The 13462-nt window shown below is 40.5% G+C and overlaps 1 protein-coding gene across 1 annotated transcript in view; it reads right to left on the bottom strand.

Annotated features, from left to right (window-relative positions):
* The window catches only part of LOC126985784 (uncharacterized), a 26179-nt gene extending 12926 nt beyond the window's left edge, over nucleotides 1-13253 (bottom strand). The window contains exons 1-12 of the mRNA XM_050841169.1: nucleotides 11511-13253; nucleotides 10939-11126; nucleotides 10219-10372; nucleotides 9980-10126; nucleotides 9385-9567; nucleotides 7880-8037; nucleotides 6988-7144; nucleotides 6398-6553; nucleotides 4264-4395; nucleotides 3591-3718; nucleotides 1654-2452; nucleotides 513-589 (exon numbers count right to left, since the gene is read on the bottom strand). Coding sequence (XP_050697126.1) covers nucleotides 513-589; nucleotides 1654-2452; nucleotides 3591-3718; nucleotides 4264-4395; nucleotides 6398-6553; nucleotides 6988-7144; nucleotides 7880-8037; nucleotides 9385-9567; nucleotides 9980-10126; nucleotides 10219-10372; nucleotides 10939-11126; nucleotides 11511-12396 — 3165 coding nt within the window. The 5' untranslated portion in view covers nucleotides 12397-13253. The remainder of the gene's footprint in view (nucleotides 1-512; nucleotides 590-1653; nucleotides 2453-3590; nucleotides 3719-4263; nucleotides 4396-6397; nucleotides 6554-6987; nucleotides 7145-7879; nucleotides 8038-9384; nucleotides 9568-9979; nucleotides 10127-10218; nucleotides 10373-10938; nucleotides 11127-11510) is intronic.
* Between the last annotated feature and the right edge of the window lie 209 nt (nucleotides 13254-13462).

The raw sequence follows: 13462 nt of genomic DNA, 5'->3' as shown, positions 1-13462 counted from the left end.
GGAAGAGAGAGAGAGAGAGAGAGAGAGAGAGAGAGAGAGAGAGAGAGAGAGAGAGAGAGAGAGAGAGAGACGAATGTAAGGAAAAAGAAGAGGAAAAAGGAAAAGGGAGAAGAAGGTATAGAGGAAGATAGGAAGGAAAGAACAGGGAGAAAGAGTGTAGGGAGGAAAGAAGGGAGAGAAAGGGAAGAAGAGGGAAGTGGAGGAAAGAGAGAGAGGAGAGAAAGGAGGTGGACGGAGGGAACAGAAAAAAAGAAAACGAGGAAAAGAAGGAAAATAAAGAAATACGACGGAGAGAGAGAGAGAGAGAGAGAGAGAGAGAGAGAGAGAGAGAGAGAGAGAGAGAGAGAGAGAGAGAGAGAGAGAGAGAGATGAAGGGAAGAAGGGGATTATTATTATTATTATTATTATTATTATTATTATTATTATCATTATTATTATCATTATCATCATCATCATTATCATTACTATCTTCTACGTGTGTGTGTGTGTGTGTGTGTGTGTGTGTGTGTTACCTGCATACGGAGACACCAGCTGAGGAGGAGGAAGAGGAGGAAACCGACAACCACCAGCGCAACCTTCATCACGTGCACTAGGGAGGAGGAGGAGGAGGAGGAGGAGGACAAAAAAAGGGAGTTAGATATATTTTTTTAGAGATGCAATATTTTTTTTTTCTTTTTTACCTTACCTTGCCTTGCCTTGCCTAACCTAACCTAACCTTACCTAACCTTACCTTACCTTACCTAATCTTATCTTACCTTATTTAACCTTATCTTACCTTACCTTACCTTACCTAACCTTACCTTACCTAACCTAACCTAACCTTACCTTACCTTACCTAACCTTACCTCACCTCACCTTACCTTACCTTACCTTATTTAACCTTATCTTACCTTACCTTACCTTACCTTACCTTACCTTACCTTACCTTACCTAACCTAACCTAACCTAACCTTACCTTATCTTACCTTTCCTTACCTCACCTCACCTTACCTTACCTTATTTAACTTTATCTTACCTTACCTTACCTTACCTTACCTTACCTTACCTTACCTTACCTTACCTTACCTAATCTAACCTAACCTAACATCACATAACTTAACCTAACCTAATCTAACCTAACCTAACCTAACTTAACCTTACCTAACCTAATCTTACCTTACCTTACCTAACCTAACCTAACCTAACCTAACCTTACCTTACCTTACCTTACCTTACCTTAATTAACCTAACCCCTCCCTTTCTCTCCATCTCTCTCTCCCTTCCTCTCTCTTCCGTCTCCCTTTTCTCCCTCCCCTTTTTTTTCTTTCCACTCTTTCTCTCCTCTCTTTCTCTCCCTTTTACCTTCCTTTCCTTCTCTCTTTTCCTTCTCCCTTTTCGCATAACATCGCTCTTTCTCCATTCTCTCTTCTACCTCCCTATTCACCTCTACTACTACTACTACTACTACTACTACTACTACTACTACTACTACTACTACTACTACTACTACTACTACTACTACTACTACTACTACTACTACTACTACTACTGTTACTACTACTACTGCTATAAGATTTTAACGATAGAATACTTCCTCTATTTCCTACGCTAAATTTCCAGTCCTCCTCCTCCTCCTCCTCCTACTACTACTACTACTACTACTACTACACTTACCGGCAGGGTTTAGCAGGGGTTCTGGGCTCACGTATTTCACCCTGTACCAAGCCGTCAGTCTCCCTGCCCTGTTTTCCGCCACGCAGATGTACAGGCCAGCATCCTTCTCCCGCCCCTTCGCCAGAGTGAGAGATGAAGATGCTGGGAGGCTGTCTTGCGAGGAGGTTGTTGTTGTTGTTGTTGTTGTTGTTGGAATTGGTGTTGTTGTTTTCGTGTCTTCTTTTCCTCCTCTTGTTCGTTCTTCCTCTTTTTCTCCTTCTTCTTCTTCATTCGTTAATGTTGTTGGTTTTCCCGCGTTTTCTCCTTCTTTCTCTTCTCCTGTTTCTTTTTCTTTTTCTTTCCCTTCTTCTTCTTCTCCTGTTTTTCCAATTTCCTCTTCCTCATTTCCTTTTCCTGCATCCCTTCTTTTCCTATTTTCCTTTTCTCCTTTTCCTTCTTCTCTTGTCATTCCTGTTTTCTCTTCTTTATTTTCTTTTCTGGGTGATTCTCTTTCCTCTTGTTTTCCTCTTGTTCCTCTTTCCGTGTTTCCTCCTCCTCCTCTTTCTTCTTCAATTCCTCCCTCTCCTGCTCTTCGTAAGTCTCTTCTTCTTCTCCTTCTCTCTTCTCTTTCATCTACGTCTGCACCTCCACCAGTTTTCCCTCTCTCCTCTTTCCTTTCTACCTTGGCATCGATTATCACTTCTTCCTTTTCCTCTCCCTTTCCTTTATTTTCCTTTACTTCTTCTTTTCCTCTCCCTTCTCCTTCTTCTTCTCCTTCATCTGGGTCTTCTTCTTCCTCCTTCAACTCTCCGTCTTCCATCTAGGAGTTGAAAAATCATGCAAAAAAATATATGTTTGATTAGATAAAGAAAAAGTGAAAGATAGAGAAAGGAGAAGTTAGGAAATAAGAAGAAAAAAACAGGTATATAGACAGACAGACAGACAGACAGACCAACACACACACACACACACACACACACACACACACACACACACACACACACACACACACACACACACACAGACAAACGCAAACTTAAGTAAACAGAAATTAAGACAATGGAATAAACAAGAAATAAAGAAAATGTCAAATAAATATAAATCCATCATACCAAAATAACAGGTAGAAGTAGCTGTAATTAATAAATCCAGGTGAGGTTAGGTAAGGTAAGGTAAGGTAAGGTAAGGTAAGATAAGGTAAGGTAAGGTAAGGTGAAGCAAGGTAAGGTAAGGTAAGATAAGGTAAGGTAAGGTAAGGTAAGGTAAAGTAAGGTAAGGTAAGATAAGGTAAGGTAAGGTGAAGCAAGGTAAGGTAAGGTAAGGTAAGGTAAGGTAAAGTAAGGTAAGGTAAGATAAGGTAAGGTGAGGTGAAGCAAGGTAAGGTAAGGTAAGATAAGGTAAAGTAAGGTAAGGTAAGATAAGGTAAGATAAGGTAAGGTGAGGTGAAGCAAGGCAAGGTAAGGTAAGATAAGGTAAGGTAAGGTAAGATAAGGTAAGGTGAGGTGAAGCAAGGCAAGGTAAGGTAAGATAAGGTAAGGTGAGGTGAAGCAAGGCAAGGTAAGGTAAGATAAGGTAAGGTGAGGTGAAGCAAGGTAAGGTAAGGTAAGATAAGGTAAGGTAAGGTAAAGTAAGGTAAGGTAAGATAAGGTAAGGTAAGGTAAAGTAAGGTAAGGTAAGATAAGGTAAGGTAAGGTAAAGTAAGGTAAGGTAAGATAAGGTAAGGTAAGGTGAAGCAAGGTAAGGTAAGGTAAGATAAGGTAAAGTAAGGTAAGGTAAGATAAGGTAAGATAAGGTAAGGTGAGGTGAAGCAAGGCAAGGTAAGGTAAGATAAGGTAAGGTAAGGTAAAGTAAGGTAAGGTAAGATAAGGTAAGATAAGGTGAAGCAAGGTAAGGTAAGGTAAGATAAGGTAAAGTAAGGTAATGTAAGGTAAGGCAAGGCAAGGTCAGCCCTCCCCTACCTTGGTCCAGGTGTAGCGGGGTTCGGGGACTCCCTCGGCTCCGCACTCCAGCGTCAGGGTCTCTCGCTCCCGGAGGTCAAAGGTCACGTTGAGGGTATGGTTAGCTGACCACTGCGGGGCCGCCATGGCTGGAGGGGCGGGGGAAAGGGTCAAAGGGCAAGTTCAGGGGTCAAGGTCAAAAGGTTCAAAACAAACAAACGAAACAAACACTAGAAAACAAACAAAACAAACACTCACAAAACACAAACAAACAAACAAACAACAACACGAACAAACGAACAAAACAATCACAAAAAAACAAAAAAATAAAGAAAAAACACAAAATCATTTACAGAAACACACAAACAAACAAACAAAAACAGCGAACAAACGAACAAAACAATCACAAAAACAACAACAAAAATAAACAAAAAACACAAACTCGTTAACAAAACACACACACACACAAACAAACAAACAAACAAAACAACCACCAGGATAAACACACACACACACACACACACACACACACACACACACACACACACACACACACACGCACACACACACACAGACAGACACACACACACACACACACACACACACATACACAAACATAAAAAAAAAAACCACTCAACCAATCAACCAATAACCAATCAATCAAATTCCCTCGCCCAGGTACGGCCACATTCACCTGTCACTTTCACCTCCACCGCCGCCACCGTCACCTCCTGCCCCGAAGTCACACAGGTGTACAGACCCTCATCAGCTAATTGGACAGGTGACAAGGGCAAGGTAACTCTCTTCAGGTAAGGCGTGTCGCTACCTGTGGGTCAAGTAATTAGTGATTTAGTATTGTATTGAACTGTATTGTTTTGGTATTGTATTTTAGGTATGATAAAGGTAAGGAAAGGTAAGGTAAGGTAGAGTAAGAGAAGGAGAAAAAGTGGAAAATCGGAGGAAAAAAAAGGAAAATTGGAGGAAAAAACGGAAAATCGGAGGGAACATGGAAAATCGGAGGAAAAATATAGAAAATCGGAGGAAAAAATGGAAAATCGGATAAAAAAATGGAAAATCGGATAAAGAAATGGAAAATCGGAGGGAAAACTTGAAAATCGGAGGAAAAAATGGAAAATCGGAGGGAAAAATGGAAAATCGGAGGGAAAACTTGAAAATCGGAGGAAAAAATGGAAAATCGGAGGGAAAAATGAAAAATCGGATAAAAAAATGGAAAATCGGATAAAGAAATAGAAAATCGGAGGGAAAACTTGAAAATCGGAGAAAAAAATGGAAAATCGGAGGGAAAAATGAAAAATCGGAGGAAAAAATGGAAAATCGAAGGAAAAAATGGAAAATCGGAGGGAAAAATGGAAAATCGGATTTAAAAATTGAAAATCGGATGTAAAAATGGAAAATCGGATGGGAAAAATGGAAAATCGGAGGGAAAACTTGAAAATCGGAGAAAAAAATGGAAAATCGGAGGGAAAAATGAAAAATCGGAGGAAAAAATGGAAAATCGAAGGAAAAAATGGAAAATCGGAGGGAAAAATGGAAAATCGGAGGGAAAAATGGAAAATCGGAGGAAAAATGGAAAATCGGAGGGGAAAAATGGAAAATCGGAGGGAAAAAATGGAAAATCGGAGGAAAAAATGGAAAATAGGAGGGAAAAAATGGAAAATCGGAGGGAAAAAATGGAAAATCGGAGGAAAAATGGAAAATAGGAGGAAAAAATGGAAAATCGGATGACAAAATTGAAAATAGGAGGGAAAAATGGAAAATCGGAGGGAAAAATAAAAAAATCGGATGCAAAATGGAAAATCGAAGGAGAAAATGGAAAATCGGAGGAAAAAATTGAAAATCGGAGGGAAAAAATAGTTTGGTAAGGAAAGGTAAGGTAAAGTAAGGTAAGGTAAGGTACGGTAAGGTAAGGTAAGGTAGAGTTAGGTAAAGTAAATTGATCTAAGAAAAGTTGAGGAAATGAATAGAAAGGGAGAGTAAGGAAAGATAAAGCAAGGATAAAGATATTGAAATGAAAATGAAAAGATAGCTGAGGATAGGTAAGGAAGGTAAGGAAAGGGAAAATAAAGTAGGGCAAGGAAAGATAAGGAAATGAAAATGAAAAGATAGATAAGGATAGGTAAGGAAGGTAAGGAAAGGGAAAATAAAGTAGGGCAAGGAAAGATAAGGAAATGAAAATGAAAAGATAGATAAGGATAGGTAAGGAAGGTAAGGAAAGGGAAAATAAAGTAGGGCAAGGAAAGATAAGGAAATGAAAATGAAAAGATAGATAAGGATAGGTAAGGAAGGTAAGGAAAGGGAAAATAAAGTAGGGCAAGGAAAGATAAGGAAATGAAAATGAAAAGATAGATAAGGATAGGTAAGGAAGGTAAGGAAAGGGAAAATAAAGTAGGGCAAGGAAAGATAAGGAAATGAAAATGAAAAGATAGATAAGGATAGGTAAGGAAGGTAAGGAAAGGGAAAATAAAGTAGGGCAAGGAAAGATAAGGAAATGAAAATGAAAAGATAGATAAGGATAGGTAAGGAAGGTAAGGAAAGGAAAATAAAGTAGGGCAAGGAAAGATAAGGAAATGAAAATGAAAAGATAGATAAGGATAGGTAAGGAAGGTAAGGAAAGGGAAAATAAAGTAGGGCAAGGAAAGATAAGGAAATGAAAATGAAAAGATAGATAAGGATAGGTAAGGAAGGTAAGGAAAGGGAAAATAAAGTAGGGCAAGGAAAGATAAGGAAGGGAAAATGAAAAGATAGATAAGAATAAGTTAGGGAAGGGAAAGGAAAATAAGAATGTAAAAGCTCTAATGAAGTCTTACCTGTCTCTCTGTGGGTTAGATTCTGCGTCCCCTTCATCCAGGTGAGGTTAGCAGGTGAGTCGGAGGCGAGGCTTAATTGGCAGGTGAGAGTGGCGTTATCACCTTCAATGTAGCTTCTGGTGTCGAAGAGTTTGTGCTCGTCCAGAGAGTCGGCATCTGCGAGAAGGAAAGAGAATCAATAGCTGGCGCCACTATAAAAAGTTGCCTGCGCCGTGACGGACTTGGGCCGAACACCAGCTAGGTCCCTGAAGAGCTATAGGCTGAGATGTAAAAAAAAATAAAAAATAAATAAATAAAAAATCAGAGAAGGAAATTAAGAAGAGAAAACAAGAGAAAAAAAAAGGAAAAGAAGAAAAGGGAAAAGGAACAACAAGAGAAGAAGAAGGAGGAGATGAAAACACTGAAATAGGAAGAGAGGGAGGGAGGGAAAGAGGGAGGTAGAGATAGATAGATAGATAGATAGATAGATAGATAGACAGATAGATAGATAGATAGACAGATAGAGATCGATAAAGTAGAAAAAAAAAGAAGGGAAAGAAGATCCCATGAAAAATAAGACTCCAGGTAAACCAATTAATCAAGAGACTTACCTGAGATGAACACCTGCCTGCTCTCGGATACCTGTTGGCCCTCTTGATTGGAGGCTGCACAGGTGACGTTCAGGAGCCGGGCAGGTGATGGGGGCACCCGCACCTGCCACTCCTTCACCAGGTGTGCTAATCTGCGGCTCGGCACCTCAGTCCCCCCCTGAAAAAGAAAGTAAGAGTGAAAAATAGAGAATGGGAGTGGAATGGATAATACGGAGGGAAAAATAGGCAAAAATAGAGAAATAATGGAAAATCGGAGGAAAAAGTGGAAAATCGGAGGAAAAAAAGGAAAATCGGAGGGAAAAATAAGATATTGAAGGGGAAAAAATGGAGGGGAAAACAGGAAATTAGAGGGAAGAAAATATCAAAGGAAAAAATGGAAAATCGGAGGAAAAAATGGAAAGTCGGAGAAAAAAGTGGAAAAATCGGAGGAAAATATGGAAAATCGTAGGGAAAAATGGAAAATCGGAGGAAAAGTTGAAAATCAGAATGAAAAATGGAAAATCGGAGGGAAAAATGGAAAATCGGAGGAACAAGTGAAAAATCGGAGGTAAAAATATAAAATCGGATGAAAAAATGGAAAATCGGAGAAAAAAATGGAAAATCGGAGGAAAAAATAGAAAAAAATGGAGGAGAAAAAGGAAATTGGATGGAAGGGGAGGAAGAGGGTGTGAGGAGACAGGGAGGGAGGGAGGGCAAGGAGGGAGAGGAAGGGAGGAAGAGAGGGAGAAGTATAGATAGATAGATAGATAGATAGATAGACAGGAGCGCATAGCGGGCTTTTTTTATTATTGTTTACTTTTTTGTGTTGTAAAAAAAAGAAAAAAAAAGAAGAAAAAACGATAAAGTATAGAAAAGAAAAAAATCAAAACAAAAAGAAAAAAACACTTCGTACCTCAACATTCTCACAGGTGGTTCTGGTACAGGTGGTGAGGGCGAGGGAGGGGCGCGGCGACCCCCAGGTGGAGCAGGTAGCGTTGAAGGTGGAGTCGGCGAGCACGTGACCCTCCGTGACCCCCCCGGTGATGGACGGGGTGGTGTGCGTGGGGGGACCTGGAGGGGAGGGAGGGAGAGAGTGATGGGGAGAGAGAGGGAGGGATGGAGGGGGAGGATGGAGGAGGAAAAGTGAGATAGAAAGAATAAAGAAGGGAGGGAGGGAGAAGGAAAAGAGGGAGGAGGGAAAAATAGATAGAAGGGAAAAAGGGAAAGAAAGAAGGAAAGAAAGAAAGGAAGAGGGAAAGGAAGAGGAAGAATGAGATAGAAGGGAAAACAGAAAGAAAGAAAGAAAGAAAGAAAGAAAGAAAGAAAGAAAAGAGGGGGAAGGGAAAGAGGGAGGAGGAAAAATTAGATAGAAGGGGAAAAGGGAAAGAAAGAAGGAAAGAAAGAAAGGAAGAGGGAAACGAAGAGGAAGAATGAGATAGAAGGGAAAACAGAAAGAAAGAAAGAAAGAAAGAAAAGAGGGGGAAGGGAAAGAAGGAGGAAAAATTAGATAGAAGGGGAAAAGGGAAAGAAAGAAAGAAAGAAAGAAAGAAAGAAAGGAAAGAAAGAAAGGGAGGGAGGGAGGAGGAAAAATTAGATAAAAGGGAAAAAGGGAAAAAAGAAGGAAAGGGGGGAAGGAGGAGGAAAAATAAGATAGAAGGGAAAAAAAGAAAGAGAGAAAGAACGAAAGAAAGAAAGAAAGAAGATAAAGGAGAGAGGGAGAGGAAGAGAGTGTGGGGAGAGAGGGAGAGAGAGAAAGAGGTAGGGAGGGAGGGAGGGAGGGAGGGAGGGAGGGAGAGAGAGAAAGAATGAGAAAGAGGAGAAAAAGAAGAAAAAAAGAAGAAATAGACAAAGAGAAAAGAAAACGAATCAAAACAATGAAGCCAGGTGGAGAAGATAGAAAAAGAAAAAGAAATACATATAAAAAAAATGAGAAGAGATAGATATGTAGATGAATGGAAAGCTAAATGATCAGATATACATACGATAATAGGCCAATACACACACACACACACACACACACACACACACACACACACACACACACACACACACACACACACACACACACACACACACACACACACACACACATAAGTAAACATACAGACTAACAGACAGACAGAAACACAGATATACAGACAAACAAACAAATTAACCATGCAACCAACCCATAAACACACACACAACCAAACAACCAAGCCCCCCAAAAATACCTCAGTCACCCATAAAAAAAACACGAAATCAAAGAAAACGGGATATACAGACAAACAAACAATTTAACCATGCAACCAACCCGGAAACACACACACACACACAACCAAACAAACAAACCCAAACAAAGCCCCCCCAAAAATACCTCAGTCACCCATTCAAAAAACACTCACACAGAATCAAAGAAAACGGGTTCACATTGCTTACAGTCAGCGAAGAACGGGGTGCTGACGATGAGCTGAGGGCGCCGCAATGTGCTGAGCCTCAGAGTGTAGTTACCGAGGTCTGTGGCATCGAAATTCTCTCTCACACGTAAAGTTAGCTCACCCCAGGGACAGCGATCATCTCTCTGGCTCAATTTAAGACAGTCCCCCTCATCCAAGACTGTACCTGTGGGGGTGGGGGGGAAAGAGAGAGAGAGAGAGAGAGAGAGAGAGAGAGAGAGAGAGAGAGAGAGAGAGAGAATGAAGGAAGGAAGGAAATGTTAAAAATGTTAAAAGAAAGAAAGAAATAGGATAAATGACGGATGTAAGAAAGGAAGGTGACATTGAAGGAAGGAAGGAAGGAAGGAAGGAAGGAAGGAAGGAAGGAAGGAAGAAAAAACAGACAGAGAAAGAAAAACAAAACAAAGAAAAAGAGTGAAAAGATAGAAAGAAAAAAAGGATGAAGAAAAGAAAGAAGACACGAGATAGAAAAAAAATGGACAAAAAAACAACATAAATGATAGATAATAAAAAATAACAATACTAAAATCAATAAAACACACACACACACACACACACACACACACACACACACCTACCATTGGGGTGAGTCCAGGTGAGATGAGAGGAAGGATGAGCCCAAAATTTGAAGGTGATGCTGGGAATGGAGGAGGAGGAGGAGGATGGGCAGGTGAGGGAGGAAGGGAAGGGAGTGATTAAGGTAAGCTCAGGTGGTTTACTCGTGTCTGGAAGGTAAATGAGACAGGTAAAATTAGACAACAACAACAACAACAACAACAACAACAACAACAACAACAACAACAACAACAACACTCACCAATAGGTCTCACGCTTATGTTCTTTGAGGCCATCACGCTCTCAGGCTCCCCGCGCCAGGTAACATCACACCTGTACACCTGTGACGTCATGGGTACGGTGAACGGATGAGAGACATTCCGGCCCACCTTTGACGTCATCACCTGTTCTTTACCCTGATTGGAGGATAATGGTGTAAATAAGAAGGAGGATAAGGAAGGAAGGAAGGAAGGAAGGAAGGAAGGAAGGAAGGAAGGAAGGAAGGAAGGAAGGAAGGAAGGAAGGAAGGAGGGAGGGAGGGAGAAAAGTGAGTGAGTGAGTTAGTTAGTTAGTTAGGAAAAGAAGGAAAGAAGAATTGAAGGAAGGAAGGAGGAAGAGTAGGAGGAAATGAAAGAGGAAAAAGAGAAAGAAAGAAAGAAAGAAAGAAAGAAAGAATGGAAAAAATAAGAATAGAAGGGAAAGTAAGAAGAAATGAAAAAAATGAAAATTGAAAAAGGGAAAAGGAAAAAGAGAAAGAAAAAGAGGGGAATAGAAAGAAATCGTGAAAAGGATAAAAATAAGAAGAAAATACAATAATAATAATAATAATAATAATAATAATAATAATAATAATAATAATAATAATAATAATAATAATAATAATAATAATAAATAAATAAGAGTGAAATAGATAAAACAAATGACTGAAAAATAATAACACACACAAACAAACAAACAAACAAACAAACAAACAAACACTAACCTCGCTAACTCGAACCAGGGTCAAATTATAACCCGCAAATTTTAGGTGGTCTTCAAACTTCTCAGTGGCGCAGGTGACCTTGACCTCGGCTCCCGGGGTCACCTGGTACTCCGTGACCTCTTGACCTCTGACCCCCGTGTAGTAGGTCATGGCGGTCGAGGTCAAGTTTACAGAAAGCTCCCTGCACCCTGAGGTCAAGGAAAGAAAATGAAAAAAAGAAAAGAAAAATAGAAAAATGGAAAATGGAAAAAAATAACAAAAAAAGGAGAATGGTTTAGATTTTGTAGCATTAGTAATAGTAGTAGTAGTAGTAGTAGTAGTAGTAGTAGTAGTAGTAGTAGTAGTAGTAGTAGTAGTAGGTGGTGGTGGTGGTGGTGTAACTTTTTTTTTAAGAGGAGGAGAGTGACAAAAAACTAGGAGGAGGAGGAGGAGGAGGAGGAGGAGGAGGAAGAAGAAGAGGAGGAGGAAAACAACAACGAAGCATATATAGATAAATCATTTCTCTCTCTCTCTCTCTCTCTCTCTCTCTCTCTCTCTCTCTCTCTCTCTCTCTCTCTCTCTCTCTCTCTTACCTGGGTAGTGTTTACAGATCTCTTCATAACTGCTGTCTTTTGCTTCCAACACCCCGATGATCTTGTAAACAATCTCCTTTTCCTTTTCCTCTTCTTTCTCTCCCTTTTTCTTTTCCTCAATTCCTTCCTTCTTCCTCAACAAGCCACCCTCGTCTTCCTCTCCCTCTTTCTTTCCCATCGTCTCCTCCTCTTCCTTGTTTTCTATTCCTTCTTTCTTCCCCAACAAGCCACGCTCATCTTCCTCTCCCTCTTTCTCTTCCATCGTCTCCTCCTTTTCCTTGTTCTCCATTCCTTCTTTCCTTATCAACGTATTACTCTTGTTCTCCTCTTCCTCCTTTGTTCCCGTTTTGTTCTCCTTCCCTTCTATCTTCACCAATCCAGCACTCTCCTGTTCTTCCTCTTCCTCCTTCTTTTCTATCCCATTTTCCTTTTCCTTCTTCTCATCCCCTTTCTTCATACTATCCTCCTTCTCCTCTTCTTCCTCTCTCACCTCCTTCAGAAGCACAAACACCCTGCTATGTCCAAGGTTATCAAAAGGAATATCATTGTATGCACCGGTTTTGTTATAGAACTCCATCGTCGACTTCCATTCTGGCTCGAGTTCCTGGCAGTAGGCGATGAGTAAGGTGGATTGAACAGTGTACTTCGAATCTTCTGCCTCTTCACCGACTGGCGTTAACGAGTGCAGGAAGACTTTCAACACCAAATCACTGGAGGAGAGCAAAGTCGTGAAATTCCCAACAGGTGAGATCGGCCAGGTGTTATTGATTGTAATTCTCCTTTCCTTTTCCTCACTTTTGACTTCAGTGAGGAGGAGGAGGAAGAGAAGGAAGAGGATGAGGTCTAAGGGGGTATGCTTTCCCCTCCTCCCTGCTACCACGGCCATGTTCACTGTTCCACAACTATACTGCTACTCTGTCTGCTACTATTACTGCTGAAGATAGTAGGTTGTTTTTCTGCTTTCTTATCGACCCTCTGTTGTCATTTCTTTGTACTGTATCGTGCTGAGGTGACGCTTGGTTTCCTGCTTTGTGTGATAGGCAGTTTGGGTCTGTCTGTCTGTCTGTCTGTCTGTTTGTTCGTCTGTCTGTGTATGTGTGTGAGGGGGAGGGTGGGAGGGGGTGGGGGGTTGTGTGTCTTGTATGTGTGTGTGTGTGTGTGTGTGTGTGTGTGTGTGTGTGTAAGAGAGGTCTAGCTATCTGTCTGTCTGTCTGTGTCTATCTTGAAGAACAGGAAATACGCATACACACACGCACACACGCACGCACACGAACTCGTAGAACTGCAGAAATAACGGTTCCACAATATCGCTTTTTTTTTTCCAAGAACGAATCGAATGTTTTCTTTATTTTTCACTACTACTACTACTACTACTACTACTACTACTACTACTACTACTACTACTACTACTACCACTACTACTACTACTACTACTACTACTACTACGACTACTACTACTACTACTACACTTTGCAGAATGGTATACAAGGGTTAGTTACACACACACACACACACACACACACACACACACACACACACACACACACACACACACACACACACACACACACACACACACACACATACACACACAAAGGAATGATTGAAACTGCAATATTACCTTTCTTCCACTCTGTCTGTTTGCCTTTGTCTGTCTGTCTGTCTCTCTGTCTGTCTGTCTCTTTGTCTGTCTGTCTGTCTGTCTGTGTGCTAACCAATCTTTTGCGTCACAATTGTTTTTTTTTTCTTCCTTTTCTTTCTTGTTTCTCTCTTTCTATTCTCTTCTTCATTCTTTTCATTCTTTTCTTTTCTCAATAATTACTTTTGCATACCTGTCGAGAGAGAGAGAGAGAGAGAGATACCCACAAACATGGAAAGAGAGAGAGAGAGAGAGAGAGAGAGAGAGAGACCAGTTCTCTCTCTTACTACCCAAATGTCTATCCATGAAGCCC

Source organism: Eriocheir sinensis, chromosome 60, assembly GCF_024679095.1.
Source record: "Eriocheir sinensis breed Jianghai 21 chromosome 60, ASM2467909v1, whole genome shotgun sequence".
NCBI lineage: Eukaryota > Metazoa > Arthropoda > Malacostraca > Decapoda > Varunidae > Eriocheir > Eriocheir sinensis.
The sequence above is the reverse complement of the archived record's forward strand: the minus strand, read 5'-3'. Positions and strand labels throughout refer to the sequence as shown.